General features: G+C 41.5%; 1 protein-coding gene across 2 annotated transcripts in view; it reads left to right on the forward strand.

Moving 5' to 3' along the window:
• The first annotated feature begins 326 nt into the window (after positions 1–326).
• Positions 327–21165, forward strand: part of Ppp1r21 (protein phosphatase 1 regulatory subunit 21) — a 67015-nt gene continuing 46176 nt past the window's right edge. Inside the window, exons 1-7 of one of the 2 annotated variants that reach the window (XM_070025556.1) lie at positions 327–456; positions 12693–12761; positions 15509–15655; positions 17593–17694; positions 18324–18488; positions 18666–18724; positions 20280–20374. In XM_070025556.1, the coding sequence (XP_069881657.1) occupies positions 400–456; positions 12693–12761; positions 15509–15655; positions 17593–17694; positions 18324–18488; positions 18666–18724; positions 20280–20374 (694 nt within the window). In that variant the 5' untranslated portion in view covers positions 327–399. Of the gene's footprint in view, positions 457–6784; positions 6842–12692; positions 12762–15508; positions 15656–17592; positions 17695–18323; positions 18489–18665; positions 18725–20279; positions 20375–21165 lie in introns of those variants that run through there. The other variant, XM_070025557.1, reaches the window with a different exon arrangement.

The raw sequence follows: 21165 nt of genomic DNA on the forward strand, positions 1-21165 counted from the left end.
CTCCGTAGGCCCTCCTCATTCTCGGTCTCGACTGATTTCCCCTTGCTCCCTCCCAGGTCGCCATCTTGACGCATGGCCCAAGATGGCGTCTCTGGAGTCCCAGAGGCAGAGCCCGGGCGCGCCAGTAAGGCCGCGCGCGCGTGAGGGGGTTTGGACGAGGGAGGACGCGGCATGACGTCAAGACGTTTCCCCGCCCTCACGGCTCGCCCCGCCCCCTCCGAGGCCCACTCTACCTTCCTCCCACCCCGGGAACCCGGAAGTGGAGGAGGAGGAGGCGCGGCGGCTGTGGCCAAGCTGCAGACGCTGGCTGAGCCAAACCCGGGAGCGCGTCTGGGGTTGGGGGCGGGGGGCGGGGCTGAGCGGCCTGGGCAGCCCGGCCTGGCCGGGGCGGGGGAGGCCATGGCCTCGGCTGAGTTGCAGGGGAAGTACCAGAAGCTGGCTCAGGAGTACTCAAAGGTATCCACCGTGGGCGGGGAGTGAGGGGGTCCCTGGCCCTGCGGCCTCGGGTTGCTTTGGCAGCGACTTGTGGTGTCGTGGGGGGACCCGGGGGGGGCATGCGAGCGCGCCCCTCCTCACCCCTCCTCCTCCTCCGTCCACCATTTCCATGCCTCCACCTGCAGCTCCCAGGAGATGGGGCCGGGCGGTGTCTGGTCCGTGTGCATTGCTGCAGATCCGAGCTGGAGTTTGATTCTCCCTCTCCTTGGCGTAGACTGGGATGCCGTGTGAATCCTGGCTTTTGCCTCGGGTGCTGGCCGGGGAGGGGCAGGGAGAGAGGTGGGGCCAGCTCTAACCCTCGAGGTTTGACCAGCCCAGGGGATGGGGAAAATCTGCCAGGCTCTCGTCCTGCTGGAATGGCTAGAGGATAGATATTTGTCTACCCCCACCCAGATCCGTGTGGATAGATGTTTATCCACCCCCACCCAGATCCGTGTGTCTTTCCTGAGAACTGTTTCGCCGGGGATGGGTGGTTACGAATGTATTCCATTCTGGTGCTTTGGCAGGATTCCGCCTGCAATGATTTTTGACAGCTTGAATGCTAGGGTTTGGTCCTTTTCCCTCTGTGGTCCTTCCTTCACCTGAAATAGGGTAAAGCATCCAGCTGGTGCTTCATACGTGTTGGATTAAGCAAAGTAAGGACCTGCCCTTTTGTCGCTGTGTTCACAGAACCTGCCTTTCTTGGACGAGGGTGGTGCACTTTCTCGATTGGGTGTTTCTGCCTTATGCATATTCTGATGAAGTTATTAAAGTTGAATGTGACATCTTTGGAAGTTGATTCACTAGTCTAGGCTTAGTTTTCAATGAGCTTTACAATTTGGAGAGTTTGAAGCACCTTTTCCAAAAATTCCCCTTAAGATTTCATTGAAATGAATTTTTTAAACTGTATTCTTTTTTTTTTTGTCTTCTTTTTTGTGTTCTGGAGATCGAATCCAGGACATTGTGCTTTGCCACTAAACGCATATATAAAAGTCTGCAAGCAACATTTACACTCATCTTCACCATCCACTAGAGATAGCACGCTTATTCCAGTGTGGGCAAAACTGTTGCATTTTGTTTGAAATTATCTTTAGATCCTGTGGCACACTGTCAGTGGTAGCAAATTTTCACCCTTTGAAAGGAGAACTTCCTTATTTGAAAGAGCCAGAAGTTTAGAGCAAAGTCCATATGATGAAGTGGGGTAGGTGCAGGATGACAGTGTTCAAATTTGTTTCTGTTATTTTTGACCGAAAGTAGTTAATGCATATGAAGTAATGGAATTGCTGGGGTTCCAGTGGCTTCATGCTTGTAATCCTAGCTACTCAGGAAGGCTGAGATCTGAGGACTGTGGTTTGAAGTCAGCCTGGACAGATAAATCTGGAAGATTCTAGCAAAAAGCCAGAAGTGGAGGTATGGCTCAATGTAAAGCACTAGCCTTGAGTGAAAAAACAAGCAAGAGCAAAGGCCCTGAGTTCAAACTCAGCATTCAAAAAAAAAAAAAAAAAGAAAAAGAAAAGTAATGCAACGGTTATTCTTTTCTGGTGAGTAAATGAGCTCAGACCGCAATTCCAAATAGAAAAAGGGGTTCCACAGGGTTCAGAGCAGTGACTACCTTGCTGAATAATGGTATAGTCTCCCAAGGCAACAACCCCCCCCCCAAAAAAAAACTTTGAGAGATTTTATTCTTTTGGATATATAAGCTTCTTCAACAGATACTTGTTATATGCCTCCTGTGAGCTGTCTGCCAGGGTCCTAGGCAGGTTCCAGCTGCAGAAGTCAACTTTAGTAGAATCTTCAAACCTTGTATAATTATGATACAGAACAAGTGTTGTTCAAAGGAAGCATGGAAGAGAGGTCATCAGGCAAGGGTAGATGTTAGGGAATAGAAAGTGGGAAAGGAAGAGAAGAGGTTGGTAATTTTCTAGGCAAGTGGAACAGCCTATGTGTGCTGACCTGAAAGCTGCGTAAGATAACATGCATGGCAGGAGTGGTGAAATGGGCTTGAATCAGATCATGAAGGATTGTGGATGTCAAATAAGTGTGAACTTTTCCCTATGTAGTCCAGGCTGGCCCAGGTCATGGTGATCTCCTGCCTAGGCCTCCAGAGTGATGGAGTTAGTGTGCCCCCAAATTTACCTTTTCAGTAATAGAAAATGATCGAAAGGTTGTTAGTGGGGGAATGGCATTACGTTTGGGATGGAAATTGTAACTACATGGAGGACAGATTGAAATAGAGAACGATAGGAGAAAAGAAGGCCAGACAGTAGCATGTTGGAATGGTTTTAGGGAGGGTAATACAGGATTTAAAAAAAAAAGTTAGTGAATTTAGGACAAAGAGGAGAAATTATGATCCACAATACTTTTTAGCTTCTCTTTTTCTCTTCTCTTTTGTGTGCCTCTTTTATGTATAGCACTAAGCCTAGGAAGATACAAAGAACATATGAGGTTCTTCTCAGGTTTCATTTATTATGGCTTGGTGAATGAGGGAGACTGAGTTGTCCCTGAATTTTCTGAGGTCACTGACTGATGTGGGCAGCAGGAAGCAGATTTCTGTTGGAAATGGGGTATATTCAAAGTTAGATGTGGTCATAGAATTGAGGGTTGGAGGGCATGTTAAAGTTATGTGGCTCACATGTTAGTTTTAAATGATGCTGGGGGTAATTGCTGAAAGTTTCTAATGGAGCTGAATTGGCTAAAAGTGAGGGGAAAGGCTAACACTTTCAGGTAATTCTCCTGAAGATGAACTTTGACAGTTAATTAGGGTAGCCATGTAGGAATACCCAAGAGAAAGATGTGCTGGGAAATATTAAGAAATATTAATGGGACTGTGATAGTAAGTCTCACAAACTTGGAGTCATCTCCTCAGTAGAGCCAAATAGTCCTCATTCTTTTAGTTGCAATGTGAAAGGAACTTCAGAACTTAGAAGACGAGGCTGATTTCATGTGAACCATGCACTGGTGGCTCATGGTACTCGGGAGGCTGAGATTGGGAGGATCATGGTTCTAGGCTAGTCTATGAGGAAACATCAAGAGAGATTCCATCTCAATGGAAGAAGCTGGGTTTGTGGCATATGCCTGTCATCCTGGCCTCAGTGATGCCTGTGAAAAACCTAAAAGAAGGAGCTCACAGTTGGGACACATGCCTGGGCAGGAAGAGAGGTCCTATCTCAAAAATACCAGGATGAGAAAGGGCTGATGGCCTAGTGGAGCACCTGCCTAGTAAGTGCAGACAGAACTGAGTTCAAACCTCAGTCTGTTAAAAAGAAAAAAAGTCATGCATGTACTCTCTGTCAGTTTTAGTGCTTAGCAGTTTCTAGACAAGATCTATGTCCTTTGCATTCCTGTGCCCCTTTCCCTTTTTATTACCTCGCATGTGGCAGAAATTGTGGCTGATTTAGTTACGTTGTTCTTTTGCCTTATTCAGAATGCTAAGAAGAAAGGTTTCCTGTTACTCTATAGAAGGAAGCCTACATATCAGGAGAAAAGCAGGCTTGATCCTAAACCCAAGGACATTTGCAGAACCCCATCTCAGCCTGTACTCCAGGAAAGGGCCCTTCCTTCCTTACGAATTGTAGTCATCATCTTTCCTACTGAGCAGTTTATACAAACCAAAACACTGTGCTCTGGAGGAGCTTCTATAAGAGTCTAAATGTAGTTAGATAAAGGATGAACTCTGGGGGCCAAAAGCGGATGAGAATTATGAGGCAAATGAGTTGCTGAAACAAAGTAGTATGGAAAGATTAGTAAAAATGCAGAATAAGACTCCAGTAGTTTGTTTGGCAAATAAACCATTAGAGACTTTAAAAATATCAGGTTCAAGAGCTGAGCGTCAATGGCTCAGACCTGTGATCCTAGCTACTCTTGGAGGTTGAGATCTGAAGATCACAGTTTGAAGCCACCCTTGGCAGGAAAGTTCCTGAGACTCATCTCCAATTAACCACCAGAAAGCTGGAAGTGGAGCTGTTGCTTAAGTGGTAGAATGTCAGCTGTGGGAGGAAAAAGCTGAGAGACAGCATTCAGGCCCTGACTTCAAGTCCCAGTACTGGAATGCATCCCCCGCCCCCCCCCCCCCAAAGAAAACAAAACACAAAAAAACCCAACAACAAATCATATTTAGTAGAGTTTGGAGAGGAAGAAGGTGTGTAGAGGCTGGTTTTAAATGTCAATGGGTAGAGTTGCAAGGTACCACTCTAGCACGCAAGGGAAAGCTAATAAGGGCCTCAGTTACTGCATTGTAGTTTAATTCTTCCTTTATTCACTGTACTCCTAATGACCTGTACTCAGTTCTGGCTCATTTGATTTTAGCTTGCTTTCCTTGAAGGAGCACTCTTGTCTGGCACCATGTGTGTAAGCATATTTCAGGGTCTTCCCAATGTTTGTGTTACCTTGGGTCAGTGCTTCTAAAGTGTGGGTCCTGGCCCCCATAATCAGCATCTGAGAATGAGTTAGACATGCAGACTCCTAAGATCACCTTTGACCTGAACCTACTGAAAATTAGTAGTAGGACCTAGCTGTTGTGACAAATTGTTCTGTGTGCTGTATTAAGATGCTTTGTGTTGCTACAACAGAATTCCCAAGAGAGCTGATTTAGACAAAAGATCACTGGGAAGGTGGCTCACTGGTAGAGTGCTTCCCTAGCATGCATGAAGCCCTGGGTTCAATTCCTTAGCACCACATAAACAGAAAAAGCCAGGAGTGGTTCTGTGGTTCAAGTGGTAGAGTGCTAGCCTTGAGCAAAAGAAGCTCAGGGACAGTGCTCAGACTCTGAGTTCAAGCCCCAGGACTGGCAAAACCCCCCCAAAAACAACAACAAAAGAACCTTTGGTTTACAAGTCCACATAGCATAATGTAACCTCAGTGAAGCCTGACTCAAATGTGCCTGGATTACCCATGGCACCTGGTGAATGGCAATGGTGGGAACACAGTAGGATCAAGCACGTGATTATACATGGAACCGGAAGTAGAGAGGGACAGGGAGTCACGTGGCATCACAGCACATATCCTCAGTAGCTTAAGGACTTCCCACAAAGAATACCCCCCCCCCCCCAACTCGCTAGTTTACTCTGTTTTGGCTGTACTGGTTTGAACTTAGAGCCTTACTTTTGCTAAAAGGCACTCTGTCACCGTCACCCCCACCCCAGCTCTTTTTTGTGCTTTGTTTTCACTTTCTGTTGTGATGTATACCTGGATTGCGATCTTCCTGGTTTTGCTTCCCATCATAGCCTGGATGACAGGTGCATGCCACCATACCCAGTTTCTTCTATTGAGATGCAGTCTCTCTTGACTTTTCTGCCTGGACTTATCTAGACCCATGATCCTTGTAGTCTCAGCCTCCCAAATAGCTAGGATTGTAGGTAGGAGCCACTGGCATCCAGTAAGGGTTCTCCCCCTCTTCCTCTCCCTCCTCCCCCTCCTCCCCCTCCTCCTCCTCCTCCTCCTCCTGCTGTAAGGGTACTCCTCTTCCTCCTCCTCCCCCTTTTCCTCCCCCTCCTCCTCCCCCTCCTTCTCCCCCTCCTCCTCCCCCTCTTCCTCCTCCTCCTCCTCCTCCTCCTCCTCCTCCTCTTTCTCTGGTCATGGGGCTTGAACTCTGGGCATGAGCTCTGTCCCTCAGCTCTTCAGCTCAAGGCTAGCGCTCTACCACTTGAGCCACAGTGCCACTTCTGGTTTTCTGGTGGTTTATTGGAGATAAGAGTTTCACGGACTTTCTTGCCGAGGCTGGCTTTGAACCACAATCCTCAGATCTCAGCCTTCTAAGTAGCTAGGATTACCAGCGCCCAGCAGGGTACTTCTTCTTAAAGGTACATGGTACCTCCAGTATGACCATGGAGGGACCAAGATTTTACATAGGGACCTTTGGGAGACACAACATCTAAACCACCACACATGCTAAACTTGAGTAGTAGTCACAAAGCAGCTTTTGTTAAGGTTCCATGAGGCTTCCATTTGGCTTCAATGGGGAAGCCAAATATCTGTTCCTTCTCTAACATTTTACTTTGCAATGGATACTTCTTAGTTATGATGATGATTGCTTTTGGGAACTTTTTTTTTTTTTTTTTTTTTTTATTTTTTTTTTTTACTTACACTCTTAGTATAAAGCTACTTCTATTGGGAAAGGGTCAGTTGTGTTCCCTTGTGTTTGCACTCCAAATAGTAAGCAGAATCTGGTTAATCAGTCACCTGCTCTAAAGGATCCGACTCAGGAGCTAGGCTGGATGAAAACAAGAATACCAGCTTTTTTTAACCTGGTGTCCTTGTATGTAGGATTCACTATTAAAGTTGGATTGGCAACTACGGTTTTGTGTTTTGTGCTGTCTGATGGAACTTTCCATGACATGAAAAATGTTCTTTCTTGGTGCTGTCCAGCAAGGTAACCATGTATTGAAATTAAGCACTGAAAATGAAGTTAATGTGGCTGAGGAATGGGATTTTAGATTTTATGTACTGTTAAATAATTTATTTATTTATTTATTTTTGGGTCCGGTCGTGGGGCCTGAACTCTGGGCCTGGGTGCTGTCCCTCAGCTCTTCAGCTCAAGGCTAGTGCTCTACCACTTGAGCCATGGCGCCACTTCCGGCTTTTTTCTTTTTTCTTATGTGGTGCTGGGGAATTGAACCCAGGGCCTCAGGCATGCAAGGCAAGCGCTCTACCACTGAGCCACCTTCCCAGCCCCCTGTTAAATAATTTAAATAGACACAGATGGTGATTGTCTACCCTGTTGGATAGTGCTAGCTTAGGCTCTAGAGTGGAACATCACAGATGTTAATGTCCGTGTGACTCATAGGAAGATCTTGTTACACTGCAGATTCTGGTTTAGTAGGTCTGGGATGGGGCCTGAATCTGTTCCCAACTGATGCCCTTGTAGCCACCTGAAGACCAACTCTGAATAGTAAAGCCCTGGGGAGACAAGGGATATGCTATTCATGCTCTGTAGTCCAACTGACTTGCACATAGGACAGGAGTTGGGGGTTGGAGGTTTGTCCTAGCAAGTTTCCCTACATGGGAACAGGAATAGGAGAAAGGGTTTTATTCAAGAGAGGTCTGAGAGGAAGTTCTTCCTGTATCAGTTACAAATAACCCATCACTGGTACACATTATGTAGCCTAGTGGAATTTAAATTAATTTAAATGACCTGCCTGGGGAGAGCAGCGGGCATGATCCCTAATCCTTTATTTGGGGTGGGCAGAGTGCCCAGGTGATACTCTTAGCACCTTTGAATATTTCAAATAATGGAACTGAAGGAGTTTTAGAATCAGCCAGGGCATACTGCAATAGTTTAGGTCTGCAGATAGCTTCAGTATGCTGAAGCTTTGAATTGAGTTTGTTGAGACTTAGAGTTGCCTATTACACACATTTCTTTGTAGTGAAGAAAAGCTGTATGCTTAAAGATTTTTTTTTTCCAGACAGGGTTGTAAAACATGTATAAGTGTCTAAATGTTCTGCATGAGCCGGGCGCCGGTAATTCTAGCTATTCGGGAAGCTGAGATCTGAGGATCATGGATCAATCCTGCCTGGGCAGGAAAGTCTGTGAGACTTTTATCCCCAATAAACCACCAGAAAACCCGAAGTGGTGCTGTGGCTCAAGTGGTAGAGTGCTAGCCTTGTGCTGAAGAGCTGAGGGACAGCGCCCACGCCCAGAGTTTGAGCCCCATGACTGACCAAGAAAAAAAAAAATTAAGAAAGAAAAGAAAAAAGAAAAAAAATGTTCTGTGTGAATTCACCCATGCAAGAATGGTTCTACTACAGAACGTAGTTGAAGGTTAGCTGAGAAATTGCATCATTTCTCATTTTCCACCAAATCTTTTAACAGTTTGTGATTAAAGGTCATAAATCCTCAGTTCTTAGGCCAATTATCCTGTCAGTTTGTCAAAGTGGCCTGTGGAACTGTCTAGAGAAGCGGCTGTATGAGTGACCTGGCTGAGGCTATTTAATTCCAAAATGACAGTCACACAGAGCAGGTAGGGCCTAGGTTACTGAAGAGTTTGACTCAGGGCTTTTGAGAATTCCTGGTGTCCAGTTGGACCATGAGGTTTGAATCATTTGGAGAAGAGTCTTAGGAAAAAACTGGAAAATGATGACAGTCTCTTACATTATGTTTAAACTCCTCTTATATACAGTACTTAACTGGATTAAGTGGATAAAACCTTATTGAAATCTTTCTGTATCCACAATATTGATTTTTCATCATAAGCATGAAATACAAGGAAAATGTTTTCTACAACATGAATAGTTTAAGGTGGCAGATAGGAGATGAATATAGAAATCATAAACAAATCAGTAAATGTGAAATTTATGGCTTCTGAGTTAAGATGGAGCAGTTTAATGAGGTATCTTGCTACCAGTAGGTGCTAGAGGAACTGAGGAGCAAGCTCAGGTAGGCAGTAGGGCAAGGTTAGGGAAAGTCGTGGAGGAAGAACAAGTTGGGCCATTATTTCAAAGTCAAAGGTAAAGTTAGTCTGAAGATTGTAAGACAACGGCAAAAATGAGGTTTAAAACAATTAGAGAATATCTGAGTTGGAATGCAGAGGTGCTATTCCTCTACCCAATGGAGCTCTACCCAGTGTTAGGCTGCAGGGAAGAGGCTGTGTTGTCTTCAGGAGGGTGTTGCTGTCTAATAGAGACTTCAGACTATATTCTCGCCTCAGTATGCCTGAGAGTCTCCAGATTTGTCTCCTAGAGTCACTAGTGCCTACCTGGAGGTCTTTAACTGGATGTAAAAGAAAATCCCCATGCTCTTGCACACTGTGTTAAGTGCAGGGAGGAAGGTGGGTCTTAAAGGACCACACTGAGCTCATTGCAGCGTTTGGCAGGCCTCTGGGTCAGCAGTGCAGCAGGAGTGACTGGTTCTGCCGGGCTGCAGAGAGGCAGCAGATGCCACACAGGCAGTTCAGGGGGCACGGTCCTTTCTTAACCTAAAGAATGGAAAAGCATTTAGATACGCATTTCTACAAAATGGTGTTTTCTGTTAAATAGTTTGATTGAAGCCATATTTCACTTGTTTAGCAAGAAATACAATTTTTTATAATCAGTTACAAAGTTATTATTTGTTATAATGAGATATAAACAATTATTTGAAAGTTCCTTTATTTTCTATTCCTTCCTTCCTTTTCTTCTTTCCTTCTTTCTTCCTTTCTTCCTTTCTTCCTTCCTTTTCTCTCCCTCTCTCTTTCTCTCTCTCCCTCTCTTTCTCTCTCCCTCCTTCCCTCCCTGCTAGTACTGAGGTTTGAACTCCAGCCTTACACTCTTGCCTGGCTCCCTGAACTTCCAAGGCTAATGCTCTACCAATTGAGTCACACTTCCACTTACCCTTTTTGCTTTGTAACAAAGTGGTCTATTCATTTTGCTTTATGTAGCCTTAATTATATCTTAAAATGTAAAGTGACTTTTTTTTTTTTAATTACTGTGGTCTGTTCTTACAGGAAATAGTTTAGTAAATTTTGAGCTTAAAGCAGTTGCTGGGCACACAAAACATACTAGATCAGGTAGGACAGGTGTGTGAGATGACATTGCTCTCTTTGGCTTTGTGGGTGTGAAAATACTAAGTCTGCCATTATCCGTGAGTTTACTGATATTGCTTAAAAAGTAGACTAGTACATGATGGATACTGCACTAGTACTTTCCCTCTTTTTTTTTTGGTTGGTCATGGGGCTTGAACTCTGGGCTTGGATGCAGTCCCTGCCTCTACAGCTCAAGGTGAGTGCTCTACCGCTTGAGCCACAGTGCCACTTGCGGTTTTCAAGTAGTTTATTGGAGATAAGAGTCTCATGGACTTTCCTGCCCGGGCTGGCTTTGAACCGAGATCCTCAGATCTCAGCCTCCTAAGTAGCTAGGATTATAGGTGTGAGCCACTGGCGCCCAGCTAGTACTTTCCCTTTTGAACTCCAGAGCAGAGGTCAGCAATCTTTTTCTGTAAAGAGCCAAACAGTAAGCACTTCAGGCTTGAGGATGTGCGGTTTCTGTCTTGGCCACTCTATTCTGTTGTACAGTAGCAGAGATGTTGGAGTAGGGCTGTGATCCAGCACAACTTCAAAATGGATTACAGGCCAACTGGCCCTTAGACTTTGCCAACACCATTTCTAGAGGACTTGTGTCTATGCTTCTTTTTTAAGAGTAGGAAATGCCTACATTGCTCATGTTTTACTGTTTTATTTTCTGCTGTAAATGATAAGCTCTTTTAAAACAAGCACCACATCTTTGACTCCCATATCATTTAGAACAGTGCTTCAAACCAGACAAACTGTAATAAATATGCCTGTTGTTGCTGTGAGTCCCGTCTAACTAGAAGAGCTGTTTCCATTTGTGGAACATTGTCTAGTTCAGAAAATGCTTTGACGTAGGTCTCCTATTTGGCTCACAAGAAGGAAGATAGGGTCAGGTCCATACAATAATACTATTAACTAAGTGGCTGAAGCATAAAAGGGCCAGTGAATTTCTCAAGTTTGTATTGTGTACAGCAAAGCAAAGATTTGGATCTGGTTTCTGTTGTAGCAGTGATCTGTAATTTTTGACTTTCCCAAAGTAGAAGATATTCATCTTCTTATAATCTTAAATTTTGTTTGATGTTTCAGTTTAAGGTTTACCACTCAAATGTTCCTGTCCTTTTGGCTCCACTAGAGTCAGTTCTCTGTTCTCCGGAGCCTAATCTGAGCTATACGGAATTACAAAGAGTTTTTTTTCCCCTTTAGACAAGGTCCCGCTGTGTAGCCCAGGCTCTGGACTATGTAGCTTTGTAGCCCAAGCTGGCCTCTTACTTGAAATCCTCCTGCATCAGTTTCTTAAATGCTGGGATTACAGTGATATGCGACCCGCACCTATTAAAACTGATTTTTTTTTTTTTTAAAAGCTGGTAGAAAAGATTGTCCCATTCTTTCAGTTTCCCAGAGAAGAAAAATCTGGTCATTTCTGGTCTCTGCTGAACTCTCAGATTATTAGCTGTGTTGAGCTTTAATGAATGTATAGCTGAGAATATGTTCCTCTTACTATGGAAGTGGATTTTTATCTTATAAAACTGCCAGTGGTGGTTATACAGATGTAGATATCAGTAAAAAACATCCAACAGTATAATTTTTGTGTACTTTATTTAAAATAACATTATATACATCAACTTTTAATACTGAACTGTGGAAAGAAGCTCGTTTTCCTTCTCCTAAGGCTTTCCCCCCTTCACCAGCCCAATGCTTTTCTCTAACATAGCTTATGACATAGTAGTCAGTGTTGTCTAGCTGGCATTGTGACGATGGAATCAAAACTGCCAAGATAGGAATTCAGCATTTCCACCTCCCTTTTCTGTGCCTCATCTCTAGAATAGAGATAATTAGAACTTTACTTCGAAGGACAGTGAGGATTAGACAAGGTAACACATGAAAAGTACTTGGGATGATGTAATGTTCAGTGTATAATGATCTTTCAAATGTAAGTGGATACTAAGATCATTTTGCAAATTGAACCTGCTTCTTAATTGCTTCATACATTGCTGCTGCTGCTGGCTGATAATAATTGCCTACCATTCCTAAGGCCACTGTCTGTGATGACATTTTCATGACTAATATTAGCTACAGTGTCCCACTGGGTTTGTTGGTGACCTACATTTTGATGTACATTTTCTGTACAATTCTTATCAATGGTTCTCTAACTGTATGAATTTTACAAATGGACAGCATGCCAGAATTTAAAGGAAAATGGCCTATTCAGTATTCTGTTATTTATTGTATTGTTTTTTATTTAGGGATATAATTTAGTTTCATATGAAGAATGGTGTATAGAAGTTGGAGACAGAATTTTAGACCCAGTGGTTTTTCTTTTTTTTCTTTTTTTTCTTTTTTTAATTTGTTTTTGAAACAGAGCCTCCCTTTGTAGCCCCAAACTAGCATTGGATTTTCTATGTAGCCCAGGCTAGCCTTGAACTCACAGTCTCACTGCTTTGGCTTCTTGAGTACTGGAATCATAGATGTGAGCTACCATGTCTAGTTAGTCCCAGTTTTGCCACTGATTAGTTTCATGTTGTTGGGGAACTCAGCCTGTGAGTCTTTGTTCATAAAATGGTGAACTATAATAACCATTTCACTTACTTTGTTTATACTATGTGTTTATATTGTATGCATGTCTGTATATGAGAAAATGTTTAGTTATCTAAATATAATGACTCCTCTAAAGTAATTTGTAAGTGATATTCTGGTTACAAAGTTTTATATTAAAAATTTTTTTGTTCTCCCTGTTTTCAGCTTCGGGCTCAGAATCAAGTCCTAAAAAAAGGTGTTGTGGATGAACAGGCAAATTCTGCTGCTTTAAAGGTATGCAGTCTGGTCTTTGTGTTGTGAAGGGTTGTTATGTTTTAACATGCTGAAAACACAGAATTCAGCTGGGTTTCAGGGTTAAAGTCCTACTTCTGATACTGATTCACTAGGAATAGGGGATGGAATTACTGTTATATTTTATTACCTTAGGTATGAACATTTTATTACCTTAGGTATGAACATTTGATTTCCTTCACTAAAAGCTACTAAAAAGTATGATTTGACTTTTATCTAATGCATTTCTTCTGTACCTCAAGGCCTTTATTTAGCCCAGTGCATCTGGATGAATGGAGCTTCGTATCTAGTCATCCCCAGACAGCAGTTGAGAAGGCCGGATCACATTCATATCTTGTGTCCCCAGCTCTTAGCAGATGGGTCCTAATAAATGGAATATGGAAGTCACCTAGTCCATTAATCTTGCCTTTAGTTGTGCTACTTAGTAGTAATAGCTCTTTTAATCAGAGCACTGAGGCATATAATAAACTTTGCTTAGTGATACCTTTGTGTGCGTGTGTGTGTGTGTATGTGTGTTGTGTGTGTGTGTGTGTGTGTGTGTGTGTGTGTGTGTGTGTGTGTGTGTGTGTGTACTGGGGCTTGAACTTGGGGCGTGTGTGTGTGTGTGTGTGTGTGTGTGTACTGGGGCTTGAACTTGGGGCGTGTGTGTGTGTGTGTGTGTGTGTGTGTGTGTACTGGGGCTTGAACTTGGGGCCTGTATGCTGTCCCTGAGCTCTTTTGCTTAAAGTTAGTACTCTATTACTTAAGCTATAGCTCCACTTCCCACTTTTTGTGGTTAATTGGAGATAAAAGTCCCTAGGACTGTTCTTGCCCAAGTTGGCTCCAATGGCAATTCTCAGATCTCAGCCTCCCGAGTAGCTAGGATTACAGGCATGAGCCATCAGTACCTATCTGCTGAGTTATGCTTTTAAGTGGATAAATTAAATCCAGGTTATAGACTTCTTGACTAAATTTCAGTTAAATATACTATCTCTCTCTGGCCATTTGCTTGTGATTTCTCTTTCTTGTTAGACAGATGGGAGTAGCACTTTTTTCTCTGGTGTCTTTCTGGAGAAGCTCTTCAACCACTGGTTGTATCCTGGTAGCTGCACTTAGGTAGCTCTGACCCCAAAACATTTATGTGGCAAGCTTTGTGCTAAGTATACTAGATCCATTATCTTTAAGTGTTCACAGCAGTTCTACAGTGGTTGATAACACTATCAACCACTTGCTGAGTTGTAAGAGAAATTAGGATAAAGTTCTGAAATGAATGATTGGTTGGTGGAGTTGAAGCTTCAGGCAACTTATAGTTGCCTGGTGGTAACTTATGACAATGAAAAGAAATTACTTTCTATTTTACTAATTCTTTACAATAATCATTATAATTATTGTACAACTGACAGTTTGCCAATTCTTTTGGTGAGAATATTATGTTACCATAGAAGTTCCTGACAGTAACTATTATTCATTAATTTGACTTTCTTTAATTTGAGGTGTATGATAGTTTAGAACTGAATTGGACCAAGTTTACATTTAAACAAACAATAGAGAAGAAAAAAATGCCTGCTTAATAGGAGTACGTTTTTCTGTCCTTTAGTCCTGCTTTCAACATTCAGATAATCTCAGTGTATGGACACTAGCTATAGATTTAGGTTGTTTTTATCATGGCTAAGTCATTGGTTTATTAAAATTTGATCTCTTAGGTTTTTTTTAAGTGCTTTTTTTTTTCTTTCTTTATTTTTTTGTCTTTTTCAGTACTGAGGATTGAACCCAGGGCCTCATACTTGTTAAGCAAGCTCTTTACCACTGAACTACATCCCAATCTTAGCTTTTTATAATTTTTTTTTCAGTGAAAGAAATATGTGTTTCTGAAACATATAGTTGCATATGGCCATGTGTAGCTGATTGTCAGTGAACACAAAGTTATCAGAATCTCACAGAAAAATATACTTAGGATACTATTTTCTAAGTATTTATCTTTTTAAAAATTGTGTGAAACAGTATGCCTTTTAATGTCTCCATTTCTTGCCCTGTTATGGTATTACAAAATAGCAGGAAGTGTTTGGATTCTAGATTCTGTTTTTATTTTCATCTAGCTTTAAAGTGAGTTGGTGTAGAACAGTATCTGAAACTATCTTTTGTGTTAGAATGATACTGGTTTTTATCTTTGGCATATCAAAATAAGTGTTGAAAAGACTTCATTTTGAGCTGGGAATATAGCTAACCTAATATGCAGGAAGCCCTTGGTTACCCTCCAGGCCCAGGCAGTGGGGAGAGTTTTTTTGTGTCTATTTTTTTTTTAAAGATTTGCTAATAAATCGAATAAAACAAGGAAAAATGAAAGGACAAGGAATAGGCCCCTCTGGCACACAGAATGGGAGCTAGGAGCTCTTCAACGGACTTAAGTTCTAGGAAGATTTATAGAAAAAAAGGGAAATATGAACTTACTCTTTGTCAGTTTTGCTTACTGAAGAGTATCATTAGTAAGTCTGGGACTCTCTTAAAAAATTTAGATTTATAAATTTGTAGCCCCAGGTTTTGTGTCTGCTGTTTTCTGTTTAGTTTTAAATTTACTTGGTTTGGCCCACAGATGATTTTTGTCATTAAAACAAAGCTAAAAAAAAAAGTAAGAACTGAAAAGATAAAAACAACTTGAATGCCCTGAAGCAAGAGATCTTGATTGTATTTTGGTGAAATAAGCATCACTTTTTTCATTTATTCTGAACCTCAAAACCCTCACTTGGATGCAGGAGCAACTAAAAATGAGAGATCAGTCACTGAGGAAATTGCAACAGGAAATGGACAGTTTGACATTTCGAAATCTGCAGCTTGCCAAGAGGGTAGAACTACTGCAAGATGAGCTAGCGCTGAGTGAACCTCGGGGCAAGAAGAACAAGGTAGGTTCCATAATGGCAAGCTGGTATGACCCAGGCATGCAATGAAGGCATGGTTTAAACAGAAGATTCTCCTCCAGATTCTCTGATGTTCTATTATTATATCTGGACTTAGGGTCCAGAACACAGTCATCTCCTATAAAGGTGTGGTAAGTAAACATTCAGGGCATTTTTATTCAGAAGTTATTAGTTTTAAAGAATTTAATAGCAGCAAACCTATACTTAGTTCATTTAGGAGTTGGACTATATCAGTTTCTCCATCAGCAAAGTTGAGACAAGGCTTTTAGGCCCGTGAGGATTAAATGGGTCACGTAAAAGTGCCTAGGATATGTTTACCACACAGTATGTTAACACCTTTCCCGTACCCATTTCCCTGCACAGAGAATTCTGTGGGGTGCTGATGTTCAAGGAAAGGGAAAGAGAGGGTATAATAGGCACGTATTAGAGCTACCTGGGAATCTATCAAAATGCACACAGATGCCCCAAGAATTCTGAAAAACCTCTGGGGAAGAAATGGCCATCTAGACTCCACTCACCAGACTGTTTCTGTCCCTTCTGACTGTGTGACAAGGAGGTGTGTGTAGCACTTGTGCATTAGTTTTAATTAAAGCTTCCAAATTTGGAAACTCTAAGGGCCCTGAGTTTGTCATTCAGTAGCATATGTCATGTTCCAGACCTGATGGATATTTAATATTTTTGGTTTTTTATATGGCTTCTCCATTTTGCAAAGGGCTTTTTAATTTCAGATTGATATTGGATCAGTAGGTGACTTCATTTTAAGTGATGAGTGATGATACAAAGAAGGCAGAAGATGGTGACTAATGTCTAAACACAGTATCATTGTTAGACTCTCCCTTGAATATTTGAAGTTTGTGTATTACATGAAAACAGTTGCTCACTTTTTTTTTTTGGGGGGGGGGGAGGTCTGGGCCTGGGCACTGTCCTTCAGCTCTTCAGCTCAAGGCTAGTGCTCTACCACTTGAGCCACAGTGTCACTTGCAGTTTTCTGGTGGCTTATTGGAGATAAGAGTCTCATGGACTTTCCTGACCAGATTTTGAACTGTGATCCTCAGCTCTCAGCCTCCTGAGTAGTTAGGATTATGGACATGCGCCGCCAGCGCCCTGGCTTCATTATTAAATTTTAAATAGTGCTATTGTTCTCAGTAGATGATGTTAGTACTAGTAAAAAACAAAGGGAGAGGATTTTCATTACTGTTAAGTTTGTTTTTCTTTTTTTGTTTTTGCCAGGCCTGGGCTTGAACTCAGAGCCTGGGCTAGCATTCTACCACTTGAGCCACAGTGCCACTTTCTGTCTTTTCTGTTTATATGGTACTGAGGAATCAAACCCAGGGCTTCATGTATATCAGGCAAGCACTCTGCCACTAAGCCACACTCCCAGCCCTATCTTTGAGTTTTTTCCTAGTGTTTTTAGCAATAGTCTCATTTACAAGCTTATGTTTGTTAAAAATTCATAAATTGATGTGAACTTCTGAATAAACTTAACTTTATGAATGTTGTTACCTAACTTACTATATTTCTTAAAGGAGTTTAACAAGTCAGACTTGCAGAATTGTCAAAACTCTCTTTTCCAAGCCTAAAGATCACATTTAAATGGTGTTTATTAGTGTATTTATGTTGTTAGCCTTCTGGGTTTGTTCTGTTTCCCAATAGTACTACCTCTAAATTGCTCTGAAAAGAATAATGACCTTCTATGTTCTTCTCTCTCTCTTTTAAGCTTTCCTGCCCTTTACACTATTTGCAGTTACATTTGTGTCTCATAGGAAAAGTTAAATGATGGACTGTGTACCTTTTGCAGGATTGTTTGGGAATGGTGAACACATAGAAGAGACAAGCTACTAAGGTGATAGAGAATCTGTGTACCTTAGGATGTTTCTCTAAAGGATGAAAGTTATGTGGACATAACTTATTCTTTCCATCAGAAAAGTGGAGAATCTTCTTCTCAGTTGAGTCAAGAGCAGAAGAGTGTCTTTGATGAAGATCTACAAAAGAAGATAGAAGAGAATGAACGGTTGCATATACAGGTGACAAAAATCTATTTTCCATGTGCAATCTGAGAAGTAGAAAAAATAGTACAAATAGTATGTTTTGTCTCTGTATAGATTTTTCATGAATCCCACAGTCTTTTAAGTACAACTGTCAATGTCATTTTCCTTCCCTGTCATTTACTCTTCTTTTCTCCTTTCCCTCTCCCTTCCCTTCCTCTCTTTTTCCCTGTCCATTTTTGTCTAGACTGGTCTTGATCATGTTCTTGCTGATCTGTGCCAATGGAGAAAATGGGATTATAAGCATGAGCCATCATGTCCAGCCTGTTAATCTTAGTTTCAGACTCTTATTAAGGGATGGAACTTTCCCTATTTTAGGAAGTAGGAACTCGTGATTAAAAGAGGTGCAGGCTTTGGAATAGGCTTTCTATGTTTCAATCTCACATTTACTGTAAGACATAAGTTACAACCTTTCAAGCTGTTTCTGCATGTGTGAAGGAGGGATAGCCAAAGTATATCTTCTGATATACACTGAGATAATACCTGTGGCTTTTGCATAGAGGATATATAACCATATAGCTGTTACTCAGTAAATAATCACTGCTGTTGGCTTTCTCATTTATATGTATTGGTGCTTCATGAGAAAAAAAATGGTCTTTCCTTTTCAGTTTTTTGAAGCTGATGAGCAGCACAAGCATGTGGAAGCAGAGCTGAGGAGTCGCCTGTCCGCTCTGGAGACAGAAGCAGCCCAGCACCAAGCTGTGGTTGATGGCCTGACAAGGAAGTACATGGAAACCATTGAGAAACTTCAGAATGACAAGGCTAAGCTAGAAGTAAGCCCCACTGTTTGTGAGAGCATGGTAAAAATTAATCCAGGCCCTTGAAAGTTGTTCATGTTGCTCTGTAAAGCACAGTTAGTTGTTTCAGGTAAGCTTGTGACCTGATTATTTCTCAAGTGTGCTTCAGCTGTAGCCTAAACTGTCTGCTTTTCTTTTCCTTGTAAACTTTAGGTAAAATCTCAGACTCTAGAAAAGGAGGCCAAGGAATGTCGACTTCGAACAGAGGAATGGTATGTGGAAACAAATCTAGGGCCCTGAAGTGAGAACCTGAGTTTTGGCTTTTAGCTGCTCCTCTGCTTCTCATTCGAGATAAGATGGGAGTAGGGAATCTCCAGAGTCCTCATGCATCCTTTGGGGCTTCAGCATGCATATACATAAGCAAATGTATATGCATATATATATATATATGTGCATGTATGTGTATGTATGTATGTGTATGTATGTATATATACACACACATACATACACAAATGTACAACGCACATATATACATCTGTATGTATACATGTACACACATAAATATGTGTATTTATATATGTATATTCACATATATGTGTGTTTATATACATATATTCACATATATGTGTATATATATATATCCTGAATGGGGACTTGAACTGAGGGTGCTCTCGCTCAACTTTTTTTGTTTTGCTCACAGCTGGTACTCTACCACTTGAACCACACCTATATTTCCAACTTTTTGTTGGCTGATTGCAGATAAGACTCTTGCATTTGTCTGCTGAGACTGGCTTCGAACTGTGATCCTTAGATCACAGGCTCGAGTAGCTAATATTACAGTCATGAGCCATCTGGCACTTGACTGGGCCTTAGAATTCTTGAGTGGCTTGTGCAGTAGTCACAGCTAGCAGGTGTTTGGGGCATGGCAGGCATGTCCTGGGCCTCTCATACTGAAGACTGGGTGCTCTGTCAGACTCCCCTAAGTAGAGGTATGGAATGTGAACAGTAATCTTTGTGCCAACCCTTTTCTGGTATATTTTGAATAAAATAGAGATTTTATAGGTTAGAGATGTCTAAATTTTAAAATATTACTTAGAAAGTCACACGTTTGTGGTACGTGACATATTTTAAGGTCTTTATAATACTTTGGATTTAGTAGACTTGGTCAAGCGAATTTACTTCAGTTCATTGCATTGGTGGAAATAAATGCAATGAAGTAGATGTGTACTTTGTGCTGATAATTGAACCAAAACAGAAACTATCAGCTTTTAATCTGACAAAAAACCTCTGATATAATACTTAAAGAAAAACAAAATCCTTTTACAGTGATACTTGAATAAGCATTTATTGTGTAAAAATAAAATTTGTGCTTTTGAAGTGGTTCTGCTTGAGGAAGGAAACTTAGGTTTGTGTAACATATTGAGACTGATAAATTCCTTCCTTCAGAAGCCTTAGGTACTTTCTCTTCATCTTTATTTTGATGAGCTGATCTGGGGCTCAAACTCAGGGCCTGGGTTTTGTCCTTGAGCCTTTTTGTTCAAGGCTGGCATTTTACCACTAGAGCCATACTTCCACTTTCCACTTTTTGGTAGTTAATTGGAGAGAGTTTTATAGCCTTTTCTGCCTGTGTTGGCCTTGAACTGTGATCCTCAGATCTCAGCCTCCTGAGAAGTTAGGATTATAGGTACGAGCCACTGGCGCCCAGCTTTTCTTCCTCTTTTAATAGCAGTCAGCAGTGTGTCTCCAATATATGGCATAGTTATGGAGGTAACCAATGACGATTCCCTGATTGTTTGTAATGTGGGTTTGTATCTTTTTCTTTTTCAGTCAATTACAGTTAAAGCATCTTCATAAAGATCTGTCAAGTAGATTAGAAGAATCCTTATCAATCATCAATGAAAAAGTCCCTTTTAATGATACAAGTAGGTATTTGATACCTTTTTATATTATTTCTAACTCTGAAGCTCTCTGTGGTAGGCAACTAATTAAAATGATCTCTAATCTCCTTGGCAACAAAACAAAAATAAATTGGCCCAACTGAAGGTTGCTTTCTTTTTGTTCTCTTGATTAGCTTTGGCTCTTATATTTCAAAGGGAGATTTAAAATGATCATGTAACTACTCCAAAGCCAGTCATCTTGGAAATTGAAATCCAAGTGCTTTTTTTGTTTGCATATAATGGTGATATTTCAAATGCATTTTTTGTTTTCATATAATTGTGATAGTCTAAGGTAAAAACCAACCTTCACATAAATTAGTTGAATATTTATATAAGCAGAGTGGTTATTGATGGGGGAGGGCCTAGTGATAGGAAGCTGGTTGTTCATCCTAGGAGTGGTCTGGCCAGTTAAGCACTCATGAACAACAGAAAAGCACTTTTCAAAAAGTGAAGATATGGGCTGGGAAGGTGGCTCAGTGGTAGAGCGCTTGCCTTGCATGCATGAGACCCTGAGTTTGATTCCTCAGCACCACATAAGCAAAAAGAAAAAAGCCTGAAGTGGCACTGTGGCTCAAGTGGTAGAGTGCTAGCCTTGAGTTGAAGAGCTGAGGGACAGCGCCCAGGCCCAGAGTTGAGGCCCCATGACAGACCCCCCCCCAAAAAAAAAAAAAAAAAAAGAGTGAAGATAATACCTTACCTAAGTAATAGCTTCCAAATTTGTAGTCTTTAGGCAAGAATTCAGACAAAACCTTGAAAGCAAAGAAAATAGTTGTTAG

The sequence above is a fragment of the Dipodomys merriami genome, unplaced genomic scaffold (genome assembly GCF_024711535.1).
Source record: "Dipodomys merriami isolate MVZ:Mamm:240054 unplaced genomic scaffold, mDipMer1.0.p SCAF_17, whole genome shotgun sequence".
In the NCBI taxonomy this organism is placed as follows: domain Eukaryota; kingdom Metazoa; phylum Chordata; class Mammalia; order Rodentia; family Heteromyidae; genus Dipodomys; species Dipodomys merriami.